Below are 27,726 nucleotides of genomic sequence, written 5' to 3'. Positions count from 1 at the left end.
ATGATGATGCTCTGGATGCAATCTGCTTGATCTCGTGGCTGATAATAGTTTGTTCTTTCCTCACAGAGAAGGTACTCGCCAATCTTTGGGCATTCGGTTTGCAAGTACATGAAAAATTTCCCATTGGTTGCTATGAAAGGATGTATAGGTATAAAGGTCTGTTGGAATTTATTAGGAACAATGGAAAGCTTAAATAAATCGTAACTATCTTTAGATATAATAGGAACCTTAAAAATTATAACTATTCTTTTACCTATAAAATAACTACCTGGCTGAATAAGATTATAATATTCTCTTAAATCAACGTCTAAAATTTCATTACTACCATAAATTTTCCTAAGTCTACTTATCATATATCCTAAGTTTTCTATACTTATCATACTATGGTGCGTGCTCGCTGCACGAATAAATCCTAACATATTCTCTATTCTAACTAATTCTAAATATAAATCATCTGTATTTTCGGTGATAATAGCTAACAATTGAGCGAATTTAGCAAATTTAGCTTCAATAAGATAGTATTTGTCTATGACTAATTTTAATGTTTCATTAATTTTAATTTGATTTTCAACTAAATTATTAATAATTTGTGAATATTGATTCATCCAATCTTTATTAACACTTATATGCTCATTAAATTCCGAAACTAATTTATTTTCATTTCCTTCTAATAATTCTATAGCTTTGTTAAATCTTTCAGCATCTGAATGATCTAAATTACCTGTAAGTCCTTTAATTACTGATCCTAGTCCATTAATAAGTCCTCTTTTTGCTCTAGTTGGTTCTAATGTTTTTAACTGAGAATCTATTTTTAACAATTTGGTATAAAGATAATCTATTTGAATTTCATAAATAGGCAAAGTTGAATTATCAAGTTTAGTTTTAAAATAATCTAATTGTTCATTTATAGATATAATACGATTTTCTAATTCTGATAGTTCTAAATTCTGTATAAAGGTATTTTTAACAATTTGGTATAAAGATAATCTATTTGAATTTCATAAATAGGCAAAGTTGAATTATCAAGTTTAGTTTTAAAATAATCTAATTGTAATGTGATATAAGTTTGGCTTGGCCAAGTTTAAAGGGTAGAAGTCCAGGTCCATTGTCAAGTTTTATCTCTGCTGCTTGCGTCATTGTCATTATCAGTATTAGTCGGTACCTGTAACAATTTAGATGACTTTGGTACTCGCTTCAGGTGACATTTAGCAACAGGTCCTTTTTTCTTTGAGGTGTAAATGTGTATAGGAAGGTCTGCAAGGACTGTGTCTTGAGTGTATCGTGGTGCAAGCTTCTGCCTACTAGCCAAGGGATTTTTAATGAAAACCTGTTGGTCTGGTATATATTCAGTTTCTGGCTCACGGTTCTTATTTCTATTAGTCATTAGGTTTGCACGGTCAATAGTTGTAGCATCTTTAATCATTTCATATACGGTCTTCATCTGATCTCTATGGGTTATAATATATTGTTGCATGAGGTGCTCAGCTAAATTAATATCTAAAGGATCTCTGGGGTCAAAGTGATCTCTAATTATATCGTGTGGTCTACATTTCGTAAAACTATGGACTGAACTATTATAAGCTAGGATTGCATAAGGCATTTGATTAACTGTGGGTTCATCTTTATTTTTCAGGCGAAGGATACGAAGGTGTTCTAATAATGTGGAATGGAATCTCTCAATTATACCGTTATCGTTAGGTGAATGGGCTAATGTTCTATGATGGTTAATTTTATGTAGTCTAACAAATTCTGAAAATAGTTGATTAGTAAATTCTGTCCCGTTATCTGTCACAATAGTCAATGGTAGTCCATGGTGAGTGCTAAAATTTAATAGTCCCTGGATAATGCTGATAGCTGTGCCATCTCGTAAATGGTATGCTTGGCCGTACTTGGAAAATGAGTCTACAAAGGTAAGGTATTTTTCAGCTTGTGCTGTGAATAGGTCCATGTGAACTATTTCAAAAGGCTTAGTTGTAGGTGGTACTATATTGAACTGTGGTTTAATTGGGTTTCTGTCGTATTTAGTCTGTCCACAAATTGTACATTCATTAATATATTTTGTAATTTCTTCCCTCATTTTAGGCCAGTAATATCGACGTGACAAGGCTAAGTAGCATTCGTTGATGCCCCTATGGTTAGTTTTACCTTCATGATAGTGTTTAATGATTTCTTGCTGCCTTAAATATTCTTTAACGTCTTCTAGCTCAGTTTTTGCTAAAACTAGATGCATAGAATTACTTTTAAATTTATTTTGCAAAATGGGAACAATAGAGTACATACCTAATGGTGGAGTTATTTTAATAGCAGTCTTTATTTTAGGGTTAACGTATTCTTTAATTGCATTTATGACATCTTGTTCTAGGGAGGATTCTGAAACTTGTATGTGTGTTCGTGTATGTGTGTCAAAAGGTTTAGTCACTGTCGGTCTTCTTTTAATGTCACCTACTATGGTCAAACAAATCTGTCTATGGAATTTATTTAATGGTTCATCTGTAATGGGAATTTCAAGAATGGGATTTTCAGCGGATGTATGTGCTGTTACAGTAGTAGATCCTGATGGTTCAGGTCTTATTGATGTGTCTATATCACATTCATGAAGAAGAGATTCTATTTCTTCATTATTAATTTGTACACGGGATAAAGCGTCGGCGTTAGTATTAAACTTTCCTTTCTTGTAAATTACTGTGTAGTCAAATTCACTCAGTTTCAGTCGCCATCGTGTCAGTCTAGAGTTGGGTTCTTTCAGGTTCATAATCCACTGGAGTGGCTTATGATCAGTTATAATTTTGAATTTTCTACCAAATAAATAGGGTCTAAAATATTTAGTTGCCCATACTATTGCCAAAAGTTCTTTTTCGATCGTACTGTAATTTAATTCACTGTCACTTAAAGTTCTAGAAGCATAGCAAACCGGTTTATCCGAGCCTACTGTACCTTGCGAAAGTACTGCTCCTAAAGCTACATTTGATGCGTCCGTTGTCAGAATAAAGTCCTTATCAAAGTCAGGATATTGTAAAATTGGATCATTGGTCAGTAAAATTTTGCATTTCTCAAAACATTTAATATATTCGGAATCTAAAGTTATTTTGTTGGTCTTTTTCAGGCATTTAGTCATCGGTTTTGTCAGTCTAGCAAAGTCAGGTATGAATTTCCTGTAATAACCTAAAAGTCCTAAAAATTGTTTAATTTCTTTTGTCGTTTTGGGCAAAGGGTAATTTTCTATAGCTTTAATTTTGTCTGGGTTCGGTTTTATACCTTCATTACTAATTATATGGCCTAAATAAGCTGTTTCAAGTTTTAAAAATTCAGATTGTCCATTTGGATCTTGAAATTTGATTCTCTTAATCTATTAAAAACCTTTTCTAAATTGATCATGTGTTCTTGCAAGGATGTACTGAAAACTATGATGTCATCAAGATATACTAGACATATTACATTTTGTAGGCCTCTAAGGATGTTATCCATTACTCGTTGAAATGTCGATGGTGAATTTTTAAGTCCCATCGGCATACGTAGAAATTCAAAATGCCCATTCTCTACGTTAAATGCTGTCTTTGGAATGTCATCAGGATTCATCTCGACTTGGTAAAATCCAGATGCAAGGTCAAGGGTCGTAAAGTACTGACACCTGCCTAATTTGTCTAAAACGTCGGTAATATTCGGAATTGGGTATTTGTCGTCAATAGTCTTTTCGTTCAATTTTCTGAAGTCTACTACAAGTCGCCATTTTTGTCTACCAGATGCATCAGCTTTCTTTGGGACTACCCAAATGGGTGAGCTCCAAGCAGAGTCAGAAGGTCGTATGATTCCTTGTTCGAGCATTTTAGCAATTTGTTCTCTAACTTCCTGTCGGTGTACAAAAGGATATCTATAACTTTTAGTGTAAACGTGGTTTTCGTCATGAGTCCTGATACTATGTTTAATTTTATTAGTGAAAGTTAATGGTTCGCCTTCTATATAAAATATATCAGCATAGCGTTTACAAAGAGTCTCTAAATTAGCTCGTTCTTCACTATTTAAATGGTCAGTTCTAAGTTTCTCTAAAACCTGTTTAACTCTGTCAGGGTCGGGTTCAGTATATGAACTTTCAAAGTTACATAAGTCTAATTGTATAGGTCTGTCAAATGAAATTACAGTGTCTTGATCTGTCATGTTCTCTATTTCTACTACACCAGTCTGGTCAGTAACAGTTGTAACACATTCATGAATAATGCAGTTAGAAATTAATTGTTCTGGTATAAATACGTCACCATCTTCATGATGAATTGGTATATTAATTAAACGAGATGATTTTGCTGGTATTATTTCGTCTGTATTACGTCTTCTGCATTGATAACGTAATAAAGGTATTTTTGCACAATCGGTAACTAAAATATTGTCTTTTAAATCAATCTTACAATTTTCTAACAAATCTAAACCTATTAAACCATCGAAATGATTATGGAATTTATAAATGAAAAATTTAATTTTCTTACTGTCATTAAATTCAGGAAAGCTTGGAATTAAAATTGAATGTTCATGAATACTCGTTACTCTCGAATTAGTTACTTCAAAAGGGTCATATTTTTTTGGAAAATTACTGAAATATTTATCAACTGTTTCTGGACTTATGAACGATTGATTTGCTCCTGTATCAATAAGTAATTTTAATGGAGGATTATTAATTTTAATATAGGGTAATTCCCTTTTTGATTGCAAATTAAGTTCTATTCTGGTGCGGATTTTTCTTGGCTCCGGTGAAAATTTTGATTCTGTCTACTATGAGATTGTCTCGGTTGACTGGCTCTACTAGTACTAGGCATATTTTTTTCATAGCACGGGCTATCTTCAATAGGTGGTAAGTCATTCGGTTCATATTGCTGATTGTCATAGTCATAATTCACATTTTGTCCGTAATAGTCATTATTATAGTCATAGTCTGTATTGTAGTAATAGTCAGCGTAATCACTATCACTGCTACCATATTCAAAATTATTGTAATCGCAAAATTCGTTATAATTAAGTTCTCTACTCTTCAAATAATTAGAAGGAGGAGGGTTGCCAAATTTCTGCCAATCATGACCAGGAATTCTAGGTTGGAAGGGTTTTGTTACAAAATGGCTAACGCCACTCATAGGCTTAGGGCCAGAATTATTGTTCTGTTGAGGTTGCCTGTTAGGTATCCTAAAACCACTATTAAAATTAGGCAATGGTGCTCGGAACATTTGCTGAGTACGCGTTGGTTGCATAGGCATGCGCTGATGATTATTAAATTGGGGATTAAAATTAGGTTTTTGCCAACTTGGTCCGGGTGTAAATTTAGGAAAATTAAAGTTATTATTCATAGGAGAAAATTTAGGCATAGGCTGTGTAAATTGTTGGTTTGAGTTATGTGGTGCTGATGATGATGATGGTTTTTGATCTGTTGCTAAATTATTTCGCTGCTGCAAATACATGACATTTAATTCATCTTGGACAAATTCCAAAGCCTTCTCAATAGTTTCAGGTCTCATACACCGAATACGGGACCCGAGAGGATCTTTTAAACCTCTTACAAATGCTTGCAAAGTTAATTTACGGTACAAAATTCTTTTAGCTTCTATGGTAGTCTCTATTGTCTCGTGTAACGATTCATAGGACATTATAATGCTAAAAAGGTTTTGGCATTTGTCATAGAATTCTTGCGGTGTCTCATTACCCTGCGTCGCTAATGCTAAGTCATTATAAAGTGCGGTCTCGTCCCTTTGGTCGGAAAAATTATTAATCAAAGTATTCCTAATCCCTATCCAATTTTCAGGAATGCCATTAGAATTAATAGTACGAGCTGCTGGACCAGTAATTTTATTTAAGATGCCGTTAATTACACATAAATTCGATAATTCGTAGCCTGGCTCGCTACTTACACATTTAATGACAATTTGATCGCAAATTCTAATAAATCTAGGGAGAATATGTGGATTCCCGTCAAATTCTGGAACTGGGCGAAGCGCCTTATAAACTGTATCGGGATCCATTATACTATTTAACTCACTAACACTAATTAAATTTAATTGATTATTTAAAATACTATCCGAATTTATTAATCCTTGTTCGCAAAAATTTCCTTGAAGGCAATTCGAGCTCTCAGAGGAATTACTAATGTCTATAATAAGAGAATCTGAAATATTTAAATCTATTTGAGGGCTATTCGAGCCTTCACTTAATTGACTATTCGAGTCAACTACACTATCCCTACGATTTTTAAGCCTGGAGGAGGCAGGACTATTTTTCGTGGGACGGAAAATTGTGACGAGGAGAAAGCAACACTGATGGAAAAATAAATCAATGTACTCACATAACTCGTCGACTTCTCTGGTTTTCCTTGAGTTGTACTGAAGTTTGAGTACGCCCCGGCCGCTCGATGATGAGGTTCTTCTCTCGGTGAACGCTTGAAAGCGAGAGCTAACCGACCGCGCGCGAAGTCGATTTTAGAGCTCCGGAAATCTTCTTAAAACGCGATCTCGTAGCCCCAAGAATATCCTACCGACTGCGCCAATTATATTTTCGGCAGCCCGGACTCTCAAAAAAAACCAAAAATTATCTTAAAATTTTATTTAACTAACTTAAAACTATTTTACAAAATTATATCCGCGATCGATGCGAGATCGGAATAGAATGACGGAAATTAATTATTACAATATAAATTGCAAAACGCGGTAAATGCTGAAGAAGCAGAAAGATTCCTCGAATGTGGTGGCGATGACCAGGCACGCGTCGCGGTGTCAGCAGTCTTCTTTAGGGGTCCGTATGTAATTCACTGCAGTGAAGCGACGCGGCACGTCTATAATAACTCCCCACACCGGTTTCGGTGGCCGGTTTAATTGAAACCAGGCCAGTTACGCAGGAGTAATTTTATAGTGCCCAAGTGTGTGCGCAGTACACAAGAGCACTTTCTATTGACTATTCATTTACTCTCATAACCCAGTGGGACGGAAGACCGACACGATAGAGGCGAGAGATCAGGCGCAGGACCGACTTTTTACATGCCCATCCGACGCATGGATCATCTTACTTGTCAACCAGGTGAGCTTGCATTGCATTGTCCTAACCAAACTTGGAAATAACATGTTTTCAACGCGGGAAACGAACCCACGACCTCCGAGTCAAGAGCCGCACTCAAAACCACTGGACCACGGAGGCGACACGTCTAGTCACTAGTGGGAGTGCCGTGTCACAATAGACTTAACTACCAGTAGTTCGACTGCAAGGAAACGGACAGGTTTCAATAGCTGTCAAATTCGTCGGGTCTCACTAGGATTATGAACGGAATGTGCCTCGCGCTGGCTGATATAATTTATTTTTAAATATTTAAAATAAAGATTTCAAAATTGCGCATGTGCCAAAACAAATAATAATACGATAAAAGAGGAACACGTACAGCGAATATGTCATAGTTTTAAATTCGTAGGTAACAATTTAACAACCCTAGCGACGATTTTCGTCATAATACGTCAAATTTAAAAATTTCAACATCAGTTCTAAGTCGGCATATTCTGTCTACTCTGGCCGTGTCGTGTAATTCCGATGCCGCGTTATGCAGTTTCAAATTGAGTTTAGAACATACAATTTCATAAGTACGGTACAATCAACGCAACCAAAAGATGGCGCTCTAACCTGACGTTCTAAGGCTGTTTAGGGCGTTCGCTGCGTTGAGCGTGCGCCCGGCGCGGCCAGCTGCTGTGAGACGTGTTTTGTCATCCCATAGAGCAGCGCTGCGTTTAGCGGCCGTCAGCCGTCGCGCGATTACTATGGCAGCCTTCGATCACTAATATACAAGATACACAGTCCGCGGCAAAAAACTACCTCACTAAAAGAGCACCAAACGCAACATTCTGGTGGACTTTCGATTTAGAAGAAATCAACAAAAAACAGTTTTAAAATTAAGTTGTAAATAAATCAACACGAGGTATAAACCATCTAAATTGCGAATACTCATACTAAAGGTACTTATCGTAGTTTATCATGCCCACTTGAAATGTTCGGGTTATACACTGTGTTTCTGTTCCATTTGGTGGAGTCGCTATTAATTATTATTTATTTTATTGAGGAATATATTTTTTTTAGGTTTCCTCGAGATCCAGTTAGATGTGGAGATTGGATATCAGTTATAGCACGGCAAAGATGCGAATAATTTTTCAAGCCGACTTTAGCGAGCGTTGTATGTTCTAAGCATTTATATTCAATGTATACACGTATATTTTAGTTAACTATAAGATTAAACATATTAGAACCACATAATATTACAAGTAAAAATAATTACTCCACACTTTATACATTAAACTTAGGAAAAATTAAAAAATGGACTATAATAATTTTATTACTTACAATCAACAAAAAAATGTTGAACAGTTCAACTCCGCTCATACTTCACTACACCTTGTTCCAGCGGCGAAGTGCGGCCGTAAAATTATTGAAGTGCATTTTTGGTATTGTAATAATTTAAACTTTAAGACATATACGCGGATGGTTGAATTTAGTTTGAAGCGTGCGTCGTTCGTAAAAATTTATTGCTAAAAAGATCTTTAAGGTTTATTAAGTATTAAGGTTAATTAAGTATTAGTATTAAGGTTGATTTTAGATAAATGTATACTTTTTTAAACACTTTTACTCGGCGACAGATTTTCGAGAGGTTTTGTATGGGAATGTGTATCTTGTATATTAGTGATCGAAGATGGCAGCGCTCGGCGCGGGCGCCCGCGACGGGCAGCCGCGTCGGGCACGGGCTCAACGCAGCAAACGCCATGACACACACGCCGCAGCGTTACTCATTCTTGTATTTCTATTTGCCTTTGCCAGCCTAACTAGAGCTCGACAAGGCTTTAAATAAAGGTATTTGCTTTAAATTAACGTGGCGAGAAAAGGAACTAACGCTGCCATTATACAAAAACGCAATTTTTGACAGTTCTCCTTTACGAGCAGCGCCCCGTCCACGTTCATATTTTAAACTTTAAGGCCTTGTTGCACTTTAGACCGAACGTTATCGATTTGATGTAAAAATTACGAAGACGCCTAATAGATGCGGTCCAATTCAACTGTAAAGGGTAAAATTAACTGCAAAACTAGCCTATAGTAGTAAAGTATGAAATAACAGACAGAACAAACAATATATCTACTATAGAGAACAAACAATATAGTACTACAGAGAACCAACAATTTACTTTATAGAAATGCTAGGCTCACAAGATTGTTTTATGTTTTTTCCATATTTGATTTTGATGATTCCAGTAAATTTCTTATCAGTGTAGTCTTCGGAAGCCATTTCTGTTATAACAGGTACGCTTGGGTATCTCTGGGCAGCATCTTCTAGAATCTGCTGCTCCTGTGCTGTCACTGTTACAGTATTATTAAGCCAAGCTTCGTAATATAGTTTTGCGTGTTCGTCTTCCAACATTGGTATTAATTTTGTTTGTGAACCATTCTTTGGCGACTCAACTTTTTTGGCATTTTTCCTCTTTACATGCTTTACTTTTGCGTTTTGTAGAGTTGATTTCTTTGTGTGATTGTGGTGATTTTCTTTTGTTCTTGTTGTCGAATCAATCTTTAGCATTTTGGGTTTTTCGGTCTGTATTTTTGTACTGTTACTTTTGTTATGGATAATATTTCTTATTGGTTTTACGCCGTAGTTTTCAGTTGTTTGACTAGCTTTTCTCTGTTGGAAACTGTTTAATTTCGGTTGTGGACTTACTTGATCTTTCGACACCTTTGGTTTCTCTGAAAGCAAATACTTACTGATTTATATTAGACGAGCTTTTGCCCGCGGCTTCGCTCGCGTTAAGAAGTATTATTATTTTATTTTATTTTTATTTTATTCAGAAAACTTACACATTATATCTCTATAAACCCTCCTCGGCTTGTCAAAAGTATTAACTGTTATAGGAAATCTAACTATGTATAAAACTTTGTAATATTTAAAATGCGTAAGAATTTTCCTCATTACCTTCGAGTTTGCAACCGCTCACTTGTTTTGGTAGATTAATAACGAGTGATTTATTTTTCACATCATTACTAGTCTTCACTACATCGAGAGGTGCCTTTGAACCATCTGCTTTCTTTCGAAAGTCTACAAGAGCCGCATCATCTTTAGCTGCTTCACTCTTGTATTGTTTCTCTGGTTCCTTGAGTTTTGTGTTCTGTTTATTAATGTTACTTTCACCAGCCACTTTGCTACTTTCTTCGACGACTTTACGTGTAGGATCAGTTGATTTAGTATTCGTATTTATTAAATGAATATTTTCTTCTATAATTTTATTTATGCTTTCCATAATTTTGTTATATTTCGTCTCCCGTAAGTTATTGCCATTGGACAATTTCATTTTATCTTTACTAGCATCTGCTTTCTTTATAGTAACTTTTTTTTCATTAGCTTTAGTTAAAATATTTTCAGTAACCTTTGACTGGCTTTCAATTTTGTTTTCCTTATTCTTTTCAACAACTATATCGCCACGATCAGGTTTACTGAAGCTATCCTTTGCTTTTACATAATTACTTATTTTCACGTCTTTTGGTTTAGAAATGTTTGCCTTTCCAGGTTCGCCGGCATCACTTCTGTTAATTTTCTTATCATCCATCACTTCTGCCCCTTTTTAGTCTTTACTGTTGACTTCTTATCCGTGTTACCAAAAGCATCTACTACCTTAGATGTGTCTTTTCACATCAAATTTGGTTGTCGATTTAATTTCTTTTGATAAAAACATACAATATTTATTAAAGTTAATTAAAACGGGTTACCCCATACCAATATGGATAAATAATTAAAAGAAAATGATATTACCTACTCAAAATAATAATTTTGAAAACTCAAAGTCAGTCAACTAGATTTTATTGTCATAATAAAACTTTTGCTTTATCTGGGGAGACAACTGTCCGGGAAGGGGGGGGGGGGGGATCTGTGGCTACCACATAATTCATAAAGTTAATATACTAGCGGAAATTCTCATAGGTAATTCTAGTCAAAGATTCTAAATGCAGCTACATCCACCATTTGACCACACATATTGAGCAACTGAAAAATTACGTTTTTAAGTTCAGATATGGCTCTTGGTATATTATAGCTTCGATCATTAGGGATAATAATAGGAGTCGCACTGACCTCCATTATACAAGTAGGAGGTCAGTGTGGAGTCGCCTTGCAGCTAAGCTTCTAATTCATATTAATGATCCTTCTACTTACCACTAGATATGGCGTGTTTAAAATTGATCTTGAAAGAAATAAATTAAAGGCAGGCAGACAATTTTGTAGAAAAAATTAATGACAAAATTTGACAAGATTTCAGTAGATATAATGAAAATAATGTAGGGTCATGTTTGGAAAAAATTAAAATGGATAAAATCAAATTCAATTCTAAATCAAATAGTGATATTAGCCTTATTAATAAAACAGATAGAAAAAGCGTAAGAGACCGCAAAGATAATGCAAAAACAATAATCAGTAATGTAATCAAGAAACGAGGGGTATACGTCGAAAAATTCTCAGGTAAAGCAGAGGACATAGGCTATCTTAGACAAACACTCTTACTATTCAGCCACTGTAGGTATTGGGCATACCTTCAGTGGTTAAGTAGTAAGAAGAACATCATTTTTTTGACTTTATCATAATTTTGTGATCAGGTATAGAACCGAACAGTATGGAAGAATTATCACAAGGGAACAATAAGAAGTTATTAGAGTCGGTTCTGTCGACCCTTACTAAATCTTCAAAAGCGACACAATGGCCGGGCGAAAAAAAGATTAACAAGGAAAACGTACAGTTCAGGAAAAAGAAAGTAGAAAGTAAAGAAAGAACACCAATTATTGTGCTAAAACCAAACAGCACTGTAAATAAAACAGAAGCAATTATACCAAATCGTGGTGTAGGAAAACCTCTAGCTAAAACGAAAAATCCTCAAAAAACATCACCGCAGGCTAAAGTAAAAATAGCAGCGGAGAAAGCACCAACAAAGTCGAAAATTAATGTTAACAGGACGACTGTAGCCAAATATAAAACTGCCGATATCAAGACTACTTCGAAAGGTCCAGAAAAAACAGCTCCAAATATTACACATGAGTATGTAGCTCGCAGAGTTAAAAGATACTTGCTTAGACAAGCTTCCCCTGATAATACACTGATCAGTGATGAAATAAAAAAGCCGGAAGAAAATTCATACGATATTGAAGCGAAATCGGAAGACACACTAGATGATACCGAACATGACGCAAAAATATACAGTCTTATCGAAGATTATCTAGAAAATGCTATCAATATTTGTAGCGATAACCTCAGCGACAAATCCGTTACAAACTTGCAGATAGATGAAGAAGTTGCTAAGAAATTGATGATAATAGAGAGTGATGGTGGTAGTCAACGCAGTCTCGTATACTGTCCCTATACAAAAAATTCCAGCATGACCACTGTAAAAACATGCGTAGAAGACATTTCGAAAACCTTGGAAAAACAACATAATATAAGTGTTGGTAAAGAGTGTATGGCTGAAGTAAAAATTAAAAAAGAAGAAAATATTAAAAGTAAAAGATATAGCAAAAATGCAAAACCTATTATTATAAACAATAAATCAAATTCTTTAGAACCTTCAAAACAAAAAACTCGAAGGAAACCAGCTCCTGTACAAAAATTTGTAAACAGAACAGATTTCCTCGTTCAGAACATATACAACATACAATTAAATTCACATAAGCTAAAAACTAAAAAAATTGAATCAGTCAAGCATTTAAAAAATCCAGCAGTCTTTCAGAAGCCTCAAAATTTTTTTGAGACACTATCGTTAATTTTGAAAAACAAAAACAGGACTTACAAGTCACTTTATCCCAATATGGATTTAAAACTCCAACATCTAAAGAATTTTGCAAATGATAAAAAATTTAAATACAAATGAAACAAAGTAAAAATAATATTAAGTATGTATTCATATTGACATTTTTTAGATATTATGTTAACATTATCAAAACAGATATATTTTTAATTCATACAATTGTATAAAACTTTAAATAAATATCATACACCAGTGCTATCATTTTTTATTCACAAATATTAGTGTTAAGTGCAAGTCAGACTTGCGCACGAAGGGTTCCGTACCGTTATAGAGCGAAAATAAGGAAAAAATTGTGTTTTTTGTATGGGATTATTTTATTAATTATTATTTTATTAATTAATATTGAAGTACACATAATTATAATTGAGGATTTTGTGAAAATTTCAAGTGTCTATAATATCTTGCCACCATGGATTACTAGCCAAAAAGACCAAAAAAAATAATGTTTGTTGTATAGGAGCCCCCCCCTTAAATATTAACTTTATTTTGTTTTTAGTATTTATTGTTATAGCGGCACCAGAAGTACATAATCTGTGAAAATTTCAGAAGTCTAGCTATAGCGGTTCTTGAGTTAGATCCTGGAGACAGACAGACAGACGGACAGACATCGAAGTCTCAGTAATAGGGTCCCGTTTTTACCCTTTGGGTACGGAACCCTAACTAGATTACCTGGTGAACTTTGCATCACTTCCTGGACTTCTATGTATATTTCAAGACTAAAATTTAATTAGTTCAGCTGTTTTTAAATTTTAGCAAGACTGACAAATTTTAAAATCTATTTTTATTTATATAATATATATAATAAAATTGGAATTCATTAAATATTGATAGTTCATTCTTAGTGTGCGAGTTTGCCTTAGCTACTTTTTTAGTCTTATTGTATTGTTTGGATACAGTTATTCAAATTTGTGTGTAAAATTAAGTGCAATGATTTTATTTTCTAAAGCAACGAGAACTGTGTGTTGATTGTCTCCCTCAACAACATCTATCTGATGTATACGGACAGACAATTCACCGTTAGTCTTGAAATTATATTCTTTAATTGGTTTCTTATCTACAAACGATAGGTCCTCATTCGACTTTATGTGATATATTCTAAATACCCCATACTTAGTACCCACAAAAACAATATCACCATAAGTTTTGATACTAGTTATATCTCTTTTACACTTGTCAGGTACGGAGTGAAATGCTTTATGATTCAGCCATAGAAAGTTGACATTATTATCGAGTTCATCGAGAAATCTATATCTACGTAGTGTGTTGAACGGATTATTTGCATTTTGAAAATTAATAAAAATAGTTAACTTACATTTATCTATGTCATACACATGTATGTTACACCTTTTGGTTAGTATATAAAGATTATTTTTGTAAACGGTGAATGTTAACATACCATCTGGTATAGTACACAGAAAATGACTTAAAAAGTCGCTGTTGTTCAAGTCGCATACGCACAGGTCATCGTTCCATCTCACAAAATATAATAATCAATTCACAAGTTTGAAATGTTTAACATCATCAAATGTGGTATTGTGTCTAAAATGTTTCTGCAACACATATTTTCTCACCACAAACAAATGGAAGTATATACTCTGGAACACTAAAGTATCTTCATTCTCCATGTACTTCAAGTAGCACCCGGTCAGTATAGGAGCATCGACTGGTTGTAGATCCTTCACATAATAGTACTCAATGGATTTTTGTTTGTGAACACCTATTACACCTTTTTGAAGGATTTGAAAGCCGTAAACTTCGTCGCCCTCGCTTGTGACCACGGCGAATTCGTCACTTGACTCCTGGGAGCGGTCAAGCTTGGGCCACAGCGTCAGGCATCGGTATATTCTACGCCAAGTTGAACCGCATTGCGATTTATAATAAGCGGTTTTCGCGAGGTCTCCAAAGTCTTTTAGGCAATGTCGATGCCAATATTCGTCATTTATCAGGACGCGATCAACTATGTCTTTCCATCTTGAGCACACTTGACTGCAGCAACCCAAAACCTGAGGTGAGGTATGCAAGAAGATGTGCATTAAAACCTCAGTGGGGAATTCCTGAATACTAGTAATGGGACAATTATCGTTCATGTTTATATACTTTGCGTTTCTATGTTTGGTACACCGTACAATTACATGTATTGTAATTCGTAACTTATTTTTATACACTGTATATTTCTCAGTATATATACTGTATTATCTATGCTGTATATTTATAATTGTTTAAAATATAGTTAAAAATGTTTTGCAGAATGTAGAATAATATTTATTGAAATTTGAAAATAAATATTAAATTGTATTTTGTCAAAAAATGGTCAAAAACAACGAATACTATACCACAGCACAGTATAGCAATATGACATTAATATTGCTATACTGTGACATATAATAAAGCAAAGAGAATGTCATATACTACGTAACAAGAGGCCGGACTTAGAAGAAAAAAAAATAACATTTATTATTTTTTTAAATTGAAACTAAAGTTAAAATTTTTAAGTGCAAAACCTTCCACTCTAAACATACCAAAAATTAAAAAAAAAAGAAATGAGCTCAAATAAATGTTTTATTTCAATAAAAATTATTGTCCATAGCTAAATAAACACAAAACAATAAAACAGATTTAATCCACAAGGTTTAGGCAACAAATCCGTCCGCTGCTTACGCTCCGATTCCGATCCAGTGGACGCGCATCTTTATACATACACACATAAGTATTATTACTTTGTTTTGTTACACCCTGTACATACGACAGCTGAAATATATCGCGTGGGCTCAGGCCAGCTGTATACCACCTCACTTGATCAGAGCATTTTCCCTTAGTGGCCGCACCTCTCTTAATCCCATACCTTCCTTCTCCTCCTCCTTAAATCTTCTTAACAACCATTGCCTGCAGACTAAAATGTTGCAAACTAGTGCAGGGACCTAAAAATCTGAAATTAATGAAAAGTTTTTCATTTACTACATTTCCATACATAAATTATTATGTATGGGCAGGGCACGTTTCCCGTATGCACCCGGACAGGTGGGCGCGTCTAGTTTCGGAGTGGCTACCGAATGGTCGGCGTAACAGAGGCCGACCCAAGAAAAGGTGGCGCGACGAACTAGATGCGTTTGATAAAGAGTGGCCAACAACTTCACAGGATCGTGAACTTTGGAAAGAGAGAGGGGAGGCCTTTGCCCAGCAGTGGGACACTGTAGGCTGATAATAATAATAATAAAAAAAAATATTATAGTTCATAACCTTAAACGTGCAATTAATTACTACAATAAAGCAATATACACATTTCAATATTTTCGAAATTAACTGCATACATACTGATACATTATAATATTTTTCATGAAATAATAATCTATCTTTTTCATATTATTATAGTTTAAGTTGTAAATTATTATACAAATATGCAAATAATCACTATGACATACTTTGTATTAGAACACAGTATGACATAGTTATTTATGTTTTGCTTCAATTTATCAATTTACGGCTATATTTACATTTTACAATGGCTTACCTTTCGTTTTTCAATAATTAATCCACTAATTTACAATTTTTGAAAGAGTTGCTACAAAATAATTTTCACTAACTTAAAATCGAACTTTGAGTTTTAAACTTCTGCTTCGTCTTTTTTATCAACCAATCACAGTCGATCTTGCTTAAAAATTGTACAGATTATCTAACTTACTTTAGGTGCTACGTTTAAATTTGGAGCACAATTTTTTTTTGTTTGAAAGTTTCACCCACCTGACAGTTTTCAGAACACTATACTAGTAATCTGTGCACAATTGTATACTAGTAATCTGTTATCTGTGTCTGTGCAGAACACACCCGTCACCCATACGTAAACGTTTAATTTAAAAACTCAAACAAACTCGATACCGTATTTATTTTCATCAAATTTTATAAAAATACAAAGTCTATCATTATTTTTCTCATATGTAATTAAACTTAACTGTGTTTGTGAAACATTTTTAACGTATGTTTTAACCTCGTCCTAAATCCAAACTCCAAAGCCTTTGGCCAATAGTTATGTCGGCATTTAGAGCTCTTGCTGAAATAAGCTGTGATTTCGAGAATGATTTGCGTCGTGCCTCCGCTGAGCTGTTCTCGGCTAAAGCCATTGCACCTACTGAAGATATACTTGCAAAGAAAATGCAAGATCTTTGTATATTTGCCTCCAAATACAAACTATTGCAGGCGAAGACTCTAGCAAGTAAGTAATATCAAAAAGTTTTAACCCTCCCTTATCTAACAAAAGATCCACATTACGTATACACACATAAAATAATAGAATTATTTTGATTACATTACAAAAGACTTTGAAAGACAAGAATCACATTTACTATAATTTGGGTTTTTGTTATATTTCCAGTGACACCACAGGTTAAAGAACAGGAAAAGAATGAGGAGCTGACCATGGGTGCGTATGGAGATGCAGCAACCTGGGCCATCATTGAGCAGCAAGCCACAAAAACCATCATGCAAGCTCATGTGGTCAGAAAAGTTTTACGAACCCCAGACAATAAACTACACCCAGAAATTGTTGAGACAAAGAAGTATGTTTAAGCCTTAGAATTAGGCGCAGTGCAGACGACAGACTGTCTGTGACACACTTTTTAGTCCGTGGAAATAGAACCTATGTAATTATATGTAGTAACGCACATGTCTGCGCTGATATAAGCATGGTCTGTCGTCTGCGCTGCACTTTATAGTTGTTGTTATTTTACATCAAACACCGGTACATTGTATATTAACAATAGTAAGTATATAAAAAAAATGTATTTACGCTTAAACATAATATATGTACATTGTACAGGCAGTAGGTATACTAAATTAACTTTTTGTCTACATGTTAACAGAAAAGTTATAGATATACTTGACAAGCACAGAGAAGCGGAATCTGACCTGCATGATCTGGAGAGCATACTCAAAGAGAGGGAGATGAAACTATTGGAGGCTAGAGAGAAATGGGATGAAACTTGTAATAAACTGAGAGAGAGAAAACAAACGCCCCAGAACGCAGAGGTTACCACGGGGCCGTTGTACAAGTAAGTTAAAAGTATAACTATAAACTCTTTATTTACACACATAAAAAATACTAATTAAGAAAATAGACTTGAGAGGTGTCAAGGGACACCCGGATGGAATGAAGTTCCAGTTTATTATTTGTTATGTACAAAAAACCTGTATACACTCAACAAAAAAAAAATCGTCGCTACAGAAACGAAAAAAACCACACCACAGCCACACCACGTGGTGGAGCGTATATTTCGTATTGTAAATTAATAAGTACTGTTCACACATACCACATTTTGCAGTTGTTGTCGACTACATGTGTGATACCGACCACAATGCGACTACCAGCAAACTAGTGGCCTACCACCTCGCAACCACAATGTTGTGTCAATACAACAACAGTGCGCGCACACTGTAAATTGCTTTATGCAAGAGAATGTGCAGGAACTAGTGGCATATGTCATGTAAATAATGTAGTACAAGTTTTGTAAGTTCATTGCGCATGTTCCCTAGCCTGTCAAAATATTATTACCGTAGAATTATCTACCTGGTAGATTATGCGTTATTAATCAAATACATTTCTATTGCAGAAAACTACAAGACCTGGTTGACAAGATGGAGCTGATGAGGTGGTTAATCACCAAGCTGGTGACGGCAAGGACTGATGACTATGACTGGATCTCCGACCCACACGACCGGTTGAAGGCATTGACGATGGCTAGACAGAGGCACAGCATCGAAAACTACACTGAAATGTAGTAAAGAGGAGTGCTTAGAATGTTTCGGAAAAAATAATTGTAAGTTTTTTAATATATTATTATTGTAAGGCTGATTTTAATGAAATTATAATAAAACACCAAAATACATTATCACTTTTATTACATGACAATCTTACATACATATTTTACTTCCATTCGTTCTTAAAATTGGTTTTGTTTCGTGTCAAGAATGTAGTTAGTATGTATATTAAATAAATTATTTCCAAATATTTAACCTATGAATTATGATATTTTAGTTCAGTGGTACTCAACCTTTTTTCATACTGGCCACAAACACGTTTTGATCTTAGTATCGCGGGCCGCAACCGAAATTTAAAGGTTCCAAAAACATTCTTAACAAAATTAGAGTTTTAAAAGTAGAAAATTTTCACGATTTTCACTGCAGTCGTCGCACTGAAAGTCGCGAAAATTTTACCGGTGAGGCGCACTATTTTGCCGGTGAGTGTAAATTTCACGCGGGCCACTGATAAAGTCCCCGTAAGTCTTTGATAAAGTCCCGGCGGGCCGCAGGTTGAGTATAGCTGTAGTTAGTAATCATTAGTAGTCCTGGAAAACAATTTTTCCGTCGTCTCCTCGGTGCTCACAGACTGTTCCTCTGATTAAATCTTTTACATTTGCCCTGAAAAATAATACATTATAAAATCAATATTAAGCTGTTTTAACATACGCTTAGATGAAATAAAAAAAAAAGTTACTTTTATCAACTTATCTGTACAGTCTCTTTTAGACTGATGAATATTTTATTGCACAGTAGCGCATAATATATTATCATTTATCACTTTTCTATGTAAACGCGAATGCTATATTATTACCTATTCTTAGAGCCTGTTTCACCATTTCCTGATAAGTGACGAATAGGCTATCCACTAATTAACTTAACAGATAAAGTATGGATAATCTGTCAAAAAACTTGTGAATAGCCTATTCGGCACTTTATCAGAAAGTGGTGAGACAGGCCTTTACTCTAGTAATTTAGTACAAGGGATGTGTCCAGTTCCCACCCGCACCATCCTATAGTATGGACAGTTTTTTTTTAACCCACCTATGGATAAAAAAGTTATCTTCGCTAACATCCAGAGTAGAGAAAATGAATCTTGTCATTTGATTAACAAGCACCCAGACGTCGTCGCCGACAACTTTTAGATCTGAAATGTAAATAAATAATAAAACCAATGAAAAAAAACCCGTGGGAGAGCCATGCTTCGGCACGAATGGGCCGGCTCGACCGGAGAAATACCACGTTCTCACAGAAAACCGGCGTGAAACAGCGCTTGCGCTGTGTTTCGCCGAGTGAGTGAGTTTACCGGAGGCCCAATCCCCTACCCTATTCCCTTCCCTTCTCTACCCTCCCCTATTCCCTTCCCTTTCCTTCCTTACCCTCCCCTATTCCCTTCCCTTCTCTACCCTCCCCTATTCCCTTCCCTTTCCTTCCTTACCCTCCCCTATTACCCTGTTCCCTCTTAAAAGGCCGGCAACGCACTTGCAGCTCTTCTGATGCTGCGAGTGTCCATGGGAGACGGAAGTTGCTTTCCATCAGGTGACACGTTTGCTCGTTTGCCCCCTTTATTTCATTAAAAAAAAAAGTAAGTGAGGTTTGCCGTTTGATACAGGCCGCACATGACTTCAAGATCGTTTGGCAAAAAAGAAGAGATTCGCGATTTTAAATTTATATGGGGTGCAATTAAACCTACCGGCGAAATTTTTTTAGGATTTAGGTTCAATAGGAGAGTCAATTTAACGAAAAAATGGGTGTTAATTTTTTACAATAACATAATATTTTATCCCACTTAAAATCGTTGCAGAACGGTCCCTTCGCGGGTATGAGCGGGGGTGGCGACGGGAAGGCGCGGGGGCCACGCGCCGGCGACGCGTTATGTCCATTACTTGTGGTCTTCTTTAGGAATCTAAAATGTTGAGAAATTACTTTCGGAAGCAATTTCTCAACATTTTAGTACTGAGTGATTATAAAATTAAAAATACGTGTATTTTTAGAGTTCCGTACCCATAGGGTAAAAACCTATTACTAAGACTTCGATGTCTGTCTGTCCGTCTGTCTGTATCCAGGCTGTATCTCAAAAACCCCTACAGCTAGATTTCTGAAATTTTCACAAATTATGTATGTCTGTTGCCGCTATAACAACAAAATATACTAATTAAATTAAGAAATAAAAAAAAAACACTTTAAAAAGTAGTTAAAGTTGTTTGGCGGGGTTTTTTTTTTAATTTCTTAATTTAATTACTACTTAATTACTAATTTAATAAAACGCACGATGGGTTCCGTACTAGTATAGAGTAAAAAAGACAAAAAATATTGTATGGGAGCCCCAATTAATTATTTATTTTACTTATTTAAATTTTATTATCAATTATTAAAACATAAATATAACTGAGTATTTTTAACTGTATATTTATTGACATCATTAATATCGATATTATCATTAATGACATCATTAATATCGATATTAATGATGTCAATAAATATACAGTACGGTAAATATACTTTATACTAGTACGGAACCCTTCGTGCGCGAGTCCGACTCGCACTATTATTATTTTTAACCAGGATCGAAATTTGGCCGGAAGGTTTAATTGCACCCTGTAGATCTCTTTGTTGGATGCGGAGTGGCGTGCCACAGAATGGCTGTGCGGGCACCGGGAGTGGCGACATACAAAATTGATAGTTCTATCATCATTCATCAGGTGGTCAGACGAATCGTTATCGATAGGTCACATTATTTGTAGATATTGTACATATTATCACTGATTGCCGCCTTCAATTTTGCGGCTTAAAGTTTTGCGTGGTTAATATGATAATGTGCTTTTATATGTAGGAACCTGAGATGTACAGCAATTTCTTGTGATCCTGCACCACAATGGCGACGTTTTCGGGCGCCATCTTGTTTGTGACGTGCCAACACAAGATGGCGTCCTGCGCGGGATTCGCGTAGAACAGGGTGCGTGTGCCCGCGTGGTATCCGTGCATGCCGCTCTGTGTTAGTGGACCTCGGGTGCCTAGAGTCTGAAATTATTATATTATTGAGTGAGCCTGACGAATGGACGTGTGTGAATCAGCCCCGGATTTAATAATTGGCCGTTATAGGCCACAGCTTAGGGCCGGCAGCATCTATAGCGTCTATAGAAATAAAGTGGCAAACTCTCTTAAAAAATCGGCATTGGTGTGAATATGAATGGCAGTTAGAAAACTTTTATAACGATGCAGGATTGTGGCGCTAAACAAACACCATGTGAATAGCTAGCATTACAAATACAGGTCTTAACTAAAAGCCAGTGTTTTATACAGGCACATGATATAATATATTAGTAGTACCAACAGAAGTCTCACTTGCGAAACTCGTTTAAATAAATAACGACTCATTTTACGATACTATTAAGTTCAAATTCCTTCCGCGCAGTGCTAGGTGCCTACAATTATATTCACCTACATGTCCGCTCTCTGTCTATCGCATAACTCGTACCTTTTCTGACGAAATCAAGGTTTTCGCCTTTTAGAAAACAAAATATTCTTTTTTACTATTGGTATGAATAGCAAACCTTTTTATAGTAATATAAAATTTTAGTAACCCAACCTATATTTTATAGTAGTTTTATATATTCGATTAAGTATAGTGCAGGAAACAGTAACTTTTGTTTATTTCTGTGTAGTTTGTGCGTTTCTTTGTATGAAATTGGTTTATTTGCTATGATTGTATAGTTTTTATCTACTTTTTGTATTTAAATACCTTATTCAAATACATATTTCATTGGTCTTTCTTAATTGTTCATTTTATAAGATTTATAACGATTTTGTCACAGCTGTTAAATCAGTATCATACGAGTATCATGAATAAAATTCCTCTATGATCAGTAAACAGTAGATACGCGACGAAAAATCTTGCGCGTGCGTCACCGCTCGCTTGTGAGTCCCTACTGATTGGCCACCCGCGGGTGGTACTTACAGTTCGATACCTATTCTCGCGAGTGGGACAGGCCTGGTACAAGTTGGTAAGTATCTATGTGCCATTTTAACAATAGTAGGTATAGTATTAGGGGAGCCCAGCATGTTAATCGTGTAGTTACTCGAGCGCCGCGGAAACCTAGTAGGTAGATAGTAAAAATAATATGAGTTTTTTTATTTTAGCTGTGGGTAGCAAGGAGTCAGTCGGAAGCTTAGGTATAAGAACATGGGTTAATAAACTCTAAACTCTCAAGGCTTATAACTAACTTTAAGGTGTATATTCTCTTCCTAACTCTATTGAGATATAATTCAGCACATACCTTAAAAGTTGGTGTTCGACCCGGCGTTTTCAGAAAGTCGGTAGTGACGGTGTATTCGTTCAGGGACACCATGGGGTGATAGTACGCCAGCCGCGTCCCGTGCTGGTCCGGCTCCGACAGCGATATACTGAATAATCCGTCGCGCCAGGTTATGACGTTACCTGAAAGAAGAAAGCTTTTATTTACTCGTACATACTGGGTGGCTTAAACCAACGCAAACACCTTGGTCCTCACTCCTCGGCTTACAAACGATAAACAACTAAGATCATTTTAAGGCGCAGAATCGAGGTAGGCCGCATTATTCATTCGAGATTGTGCGCAGCATTGATGAAAAAACGGCCCACCTTGTTGCGCCCTTCACAATGTGTGCAAAGTTTAAAGCGAAAGCAGTGCAAGCTGTGCCTTGAGTGAAGTCTTGCCTGTTGACTGTGTGGTGTGCCTGTTCGGATGCGCCAGGCGCACGCACACATCAGTCCGTTCGATACTTTTAAGTGTATGAAGATGTTGTATGTGTAAAAATAGCCGTAAGGAAATATAGATTGCTATTGGACTAGATTACGGATTCCAGTCATGGGAGATCGCACACTTTTTGTGTGATCGAGTCTGCGATCTCCCTATAAGGTATACTTAATTTGGTACCAGTGGTGCTTTGAATAGTTCTTAATTCATTCTAACAAGCCGAATCCTCTCGTTCTATCCACACTAAATAGACAAGGACAAACCTCCAACAGTGAAGTTAAGAGCAGTAGGATCGTGCTTGAAGGTCTCGTGCTCTATCCTCCAACTGTCCAGCTTCCTCAGCGAGAAGACGACCATGCCCTCCGTGGCCAGGTCGTTGATGTAGGCGTACGCGTCGTCGCAGGTGTTGGCGGTGACGTCTACTGTGATGGAGGTTAGACCTGTGGTGAAAGATGCGTTAGAAACAGATGTTCCGAAAAAGAAGCATTTGGAACTTGTATTAGCAATTTATTGATTGGAGATTTCGACTTGTTTGGTTCAGTAAGTATTAATGACTTTACCATACTTGATTGGAAGGAGATTTCAAGGAAACCGTGGTTCGAGGTCCTTTTGGCACAAAGTTAAAGCATTTAAATGTTGATTATTTTGTTAAAAGTCAGTTTAAAGCCAACGCTGAACAGTGCACTTCTTACCTCCTGGAGATCTTTCGCTTATCAGGTCGGAGTCCTTCAATTCGTATTTCAGTAGCAGCCTGTCTGTTTTCAAGTCGAATACCACGATTGATGGCTTCTGCAGCTGTGTCCGTGCATCTACAAACAGTTTTCAGTCTAAAGTTGTGTGACCCACGAGCGAAAGCCGAAAGGTAAGAAATAGAAGGATAAAAGTTAAACCATGACACATGAGCTCTTGCTTGTTGATCATTTAGAACTGGGTAGAAAATGTTTAAGCTTTTGGAACTAAGCTCCTTATGGCGCGTTCGGCGTTGCGAAAGGAGGCTGAACGATATATTTTGACCTCGACACTTTTTTATTAGTACCTGCATAGCAGGGGCAAAGGGCGTTGATAGTATTCCTGTGCGTCAACTAGAAGGCGTTTTTGAGAATAAACAGCGACGCGTTGTTAGTATTCCTGGGCATCAATAGATGGCGTTTTTTTAATATTTTTTTTAACATAAGAAATAACTTCGTTCCATTCGGGTCTCCCTTGACACTTTCAAGTTTTTTTTCTAAAATTGTCCCAGTTTTGGAATCTTAGGCGTTAGGCGTAAGTACGAAGACTTCATCAAACGATGCGCATTTTTGACGCTCTTTTGATTTACTCGAAGCAAAACTCTTTACCTGGCACCTCCAACAATCCCGTGTCAACCGCCCACAGCCTGCCGCAGGCGTCGACCCTAGGCCTATAGAGGGACACCAGCTGGTCGTTCCTGGAATCAGGGTATGGCTTCAGCACGGGCGCCTTGTCGGAGGACAGACGGACGTAGTTGAGGGTGGATGGAATACCTGGAAGGGAAGATTGCGGTGAAATTCTGCGGTCCGGTTTCTGAGGTGAATTTGTCGGATGTGAAATTAAGGTGCAAGTGCAATATCATAGCTTCTGATGGAACAGGATCAAATAGTTATGGATTATTATTAAATCATAAGGCGATACCGCATTAGGCGACATGCTACAGCCTACAGCCGCTACGTTCCATAGATCTGACGTTTTGTGTCGCTTAGATAAGTTACCGCGTAGTGCGGTTTCGTTCAATTTCATACTTGCAAAGAATGCTTGGCCGTTTCGCTTATTGCCTTACACCTACCGAGTAGACTGACGATACAGTGCCCTCGGCCGAGCACTCGGTATGTACCTATAATATCATCTGATATAATACATGCATGGCCGAGGGCACTGTCTTGCCACCAGGGCCCCCGTAAGGGCTACTGGCGCCTGTGTGAAAAAAAAAAAGGATTTTAGCGCCCCTTTAGGCAAATTTGGGTCCTTGGTTTTGGCGCCCCTAAAGATGGCGATATTTGGCGCCCCTAGAGGATGGCGCCCGTGTGCATTGTACACATTGCACATATGGTAGCGGGGGCCCTGCTTGCCACTCTATTCGGTGTAAAATCAGCCCTTTAGTGCCTCCCCCTCCTTTCAAGCCTCGAATTACTAAGTATTTAGTAATCTGCGCCTCGAATAATCTTACCGAACCGTCGTCTAGGCACGGTGACGAAGACTCTGTCCTTATAAACCTCAACGCCACTGGGCACGTTGTTGTACTGGATAAAAAACTTCTCATCATCAGGCACGTCGTTGTCAAAGTAGATGGCGTTGGGTCGCACGCGCAGATTCGTGTCCTTGTTGTCTGCAATTTTGAATTTCGAATATGTCGGGGTTCACAAAAGCTTTATTTAAATAAATGTTGAGATTTGAATTTCGAATTTGTCGGGGTTTGCAAAAGACGATTTGTTTTTTTTTAAGATTGAGGTCAATGTAGAGAAAGTGGCTTGGCTTGATTAATGTAATAATGACTGATGAGCAACGTTTACTTCTCATTGTTTTTCTTAACGTGAACGTGAGATCAATAATAATAATTGCCTAGTACAGGCTTATATTACCTACATATTTATGTAAAGTGCATGTTGCATGTTTTTTTTATGAAATAAGGGGGCAAACGAGCAAACGGGTCACCTGATGGAAAGCAACTTCCGTCGCTTTTTTTATGAAATAAGGGGGCAAACGAGCAAACGGGTCACCTGATGGAAAGCAACTTCCGTCGCCCATGGACACTCGCAGCATCAGAAGAACTGCAGGTGCGTTGCCGGCCTTTTAGAGGGAATAGGGGAGGGTGGGGATGGGAAGGTAAGGGAATAGGGGAGGGTAGGACAGGGAATAGGGTAGGGGATTGGGCCTCCGGTAAACTCACTCACTCGGCGAAACACAGCGCAAGCGCTGTTTCACGCCGGTTTTCTGTGAGAACGATGACGACGACGAGATGGCTCTCCCACAATAAATGTTAATTTATACGTGGTTAATAATGTTAATTTTTCAGGTTAAAATGAATTGCTAATTTTAATAAAATTTAGTACTTAGGCTTGAGAAAGGACGTGCGATTTTTTTTATCAGGGAAAAATTAATTTCCGTTTAATATTCAAATTTTTGCACTAACAAAGTTACTGGCATCAAGTAAGAAAAAAACATTGTATTAATACAGGTGTTTTTTCAACAAACAGTTTGCTAAAACTGAGTAAACAATATAAACACATTATAAACAGTTCTGAGAATAACAATGGTTTCTTTTATGTGCAAGGGTCAAGACAAACTACGCCACGGCCCTTCGACGACTACGAACTAGCACGATGTAGGTCAGCGTAGTTTTATGCTTGTTTACACACACATACATACATGTTAGTGTGTGTAAAATATAAATCAAATGACCTTAGTTACATTACTTTTAAGTTATAAACAAAAGCCTATTGCTCTATCATGGGAGTCAGTTTTTCTGATTTCTTCACGCTTAGATACCGCTGGACAGTTTTGTAAAATTTTATAAATTGATAGGTACATTGTGTCCTGGGAAAGGACAAAGATTTTAGACGGGAAAAAATTATAATTTTCCCGTAATATATTCGCAATGACATTGCAGACTACTTGTAAGTTGTAGTTCAAGCTATAAGTAACTGTACTTCGGCCAATCATAGTTGTTTGACTAGTTTATGTAACTTACAAAGCACGCCATCGATTTCATAGCTCAACTGCTTCCAAGCGAACGCGGTATTCAGCTTAGGTTTACAAGCACACAACTGACAGCACAACACAATAAACAGTATTTTAATAAAACACGTCATATTCTTATCACCACACTCGTTAAACAAGATCAGAGAGCAGTTTGGTTAGTGATGGAAGTTTATCGATAAACTTTTAATGTTTTTATGTGCAAAAGACGTTCTCGCACGAAGAACGCAAGTGAGTGTAAAAATAATTATGCGAGGCTCTTTCGAAAGCAAACTAAAAAAACTTATGTACTATCAAAAAAATTTATCTCTAGGCAGATGGCGGACCTATGTGTTTTTTTTTTTTTTAATGAAATAAGGGGGCAAACGAGCAAACGGGTCACCTGATGGAAAGCATCTTCCGTCGCCCATGGACACTCGCAGCATCAGAAGAGCTGCAGGTGCGTTGCCGGCCTTTGAAGAGGGAATAAGGTAATAGGGGAGGGAAGGGAAGGGAATAGGGGAGGGTAGGAAAGGGAATAGGGTAGGGGATTAGGCCTCCGGTAAACTCACTCACTCGGCGAAACACAGCGCAAGCGCTTTTTCACGCCGGTTTTCTGTGAGAACGTGGTATTTCTCCGGTCGAGCCGGCCCATTCGTGCTGAAGCATGGCTCTCCCACGTATAAATT

General features: G+C 36.7%; 4 protein-coding genes and 1 pseudogene across 4 annotated transcripts; 2 read left to right on the top strand and 3 right to left on the bottom strand.

Moving 5' to 3' along the window:
* Nucleotides 1–9,117: 9,117 nt before the first annotated feature.
* Nucleotides 9,118–10,732, bottom strand: LOC121736378. The gene is made up of 2 exons (XM_042127540.1): nt 9,956–10,732; nt 9,118–9,729 (listed from the first exon to the last, which is right to left on the bottom strand). Exons 1-2 carry the CDS (start codon nt 10,584–10,586, stop codon nt 9,173–9,175), a joined length of 1,188 nt encoding a protein of 395 aa, XP_041983474.1. The 5' UTR covers nt 10,587–10,732; the 3' UTR covers nt 9,118–9,172.
* A 571-nt stretch (nt 10,733–11,303) lies between these two features.
* Nucleotides 11,304–12,898, top strand: LOC121736375. The gene is made up of 2 exons (XM_042127538.1): nt 11,304–11,491; nt 11,626–12,898. Exons 1-2 carry the CDS (start codon nt 11,338–11,340, stop codon nt 12,885–12,887), a joined length of 1,416 nt encoding a protein of 471 aa, XP_041983472.1. The 5' UTR covers nt 11,304–11,337; the 3' UTR covers nt 12,888–12,898.
* Nucleotides 12,899–13,616: 718 nt separating this feature from the next.
* On the bottom strand, nt 13,617–15,038 carry LOC121736377 (annotated as a pseudogene).
* Nucleotides 15,039–16,644: 1,606 nt separating this feature from the next.
* On the top strand, nt 16,645–18,693 carry LOC121736391. Its single transcript, XM_042127564.1, has 4 exons — nt 16,645–17,031; nt 17,191–17,374; nt 17,678–17,866; nt 18,425–18,693. The coding sequence occupies exons 1-4, from the start codon at nt 16,848–16,850 to the stop codon at nt 18,591–18,593; spliced, it is 726 nt and encodes a 241-aa protein (XP_041983498.1). The 5' UTR covers nt 16,645–16,847; the 3' UTR covers nt 18,594–18,693.
* Nucleotides 18,694–18,849: 156 nt separating this feature from the next.
* Nucleotides 18,850–27,348, bottom strand: LOC121736376 (L-dopachrome tautomerase yellow-f2-like). The gene is made up of 9 exons (XM_042127539.1): nt 27,051–27,348; nt 25,530–25,688; nt 24,685–24,849; nt 24,040–24,156; nt 23,611–23,787; nt 22,889–23,049; nt 21,449–21,632; nt 19,656–19,758; nt 18,850–19,232 (listed from the first exon to the last, which is right to left on the bottom strand). The coding sequence occupies exons 1-9, from the start codon at nt 27,169–27,171 to the stop codon at nt 19,151–19,153; spliced, it is 1,269 nt and encodes a 422-aa protein (XP_041983473.1). The 5' UTR covers nt 27,172–27,348; the 3' UTR covers nt 18,850–19,150.
* Between the last annotated feature and the right edge of the window lie 378 nt (nt 27,349–27,726).

The sequence above is a fragment of the Aricia agestis genome, chromosome 19 (assembly GCF_905147365.1).
Source record: "Aricia agestis chromosome 19, ilAriAges1.1, whole genome shotgun sequence".
Lineage (NCBI taxonomy): Eukaryota > Metazoa > Arthropoda > Insecta > Lepidoptera > Lycaenidae > Aricia > Aricia agestis.
Note: the sequence above shows the minus strand (reverse complement) of the source record. Positions and strands in the feature narration are given on the sequence as shown.

Bases quoted from the DNA above. Each gene is read 5' to 3' on its own strand.
- LOC121736391 (XM_042127564.1), top strand. From the start codon at position 16,848: ATGTCGGCATTTAGAGCTCTTGCTGAAATAAGCTGTGATTTCGAGAAT. The intron at 17,375-17,677 runs GTATGTTTAAGC...ACATGTTAACAG, and splicing joins GAAATTGTTGAGACAAAGAA to AAAAGTTATAGATATACTTG. The intron at 17,867-18,424 runs GTAAGTTAAAAG...TTTCTATTGCAG, and splicing joins ACCACGGGGCCGTTGTACAA to AAAACTACAAGACCTGGTTG.
- LOC121736375 (XM_042127538.1), top strand. From the start codon at position 11,338: ATGGATAAAATCAAATTCAATTCTAAATCAAATAGTGATATTAGCCTT. The intron at 11,492-11,625 runs GTAAAGCAGAGG...TTTTGTGATCAG, and splicing joins ATACGTCGAAAAATTCTCAG to GTATAGAACCGAACAGTATG.
- LOC121736376 (XM_042127539.1), bottom strand. From the start codon at position 27,171: ATGACGTGTTTTATTAAAATACTGTTTATTGTGTTGTGCTGTCAGTTG. The intron at 24,157-24,684 runs GTAAAGAGTTTT...AACTGTTTGTAG, and splicing joins GGGATTGTTGGAGGTGCCAG to ATGCACGGACACAGCTGCAG. The intron at 19,759-21,448 runs GTTCCTACATAT...TTTACATTTCAG, and splicing joins GAAATTGCTGTACATCTCAG to ATCTAAAAGTTGTCGGCGAC.
- LOC121736378 (XM_042127540.1), bottom strand. From the start codon at position 10,586: ATGGATGATAAGAAAATTAACAGAAGTGATGCCGGCGAACCTGGAAAG. The intron at 9,730-9,955 runs GTAATGAGGAAA...ATTTGCTTTCAG, and splicing joins GAGCGGTTGCAAACTCGAAG to AGAAACCAAAGGTGTCGAAA.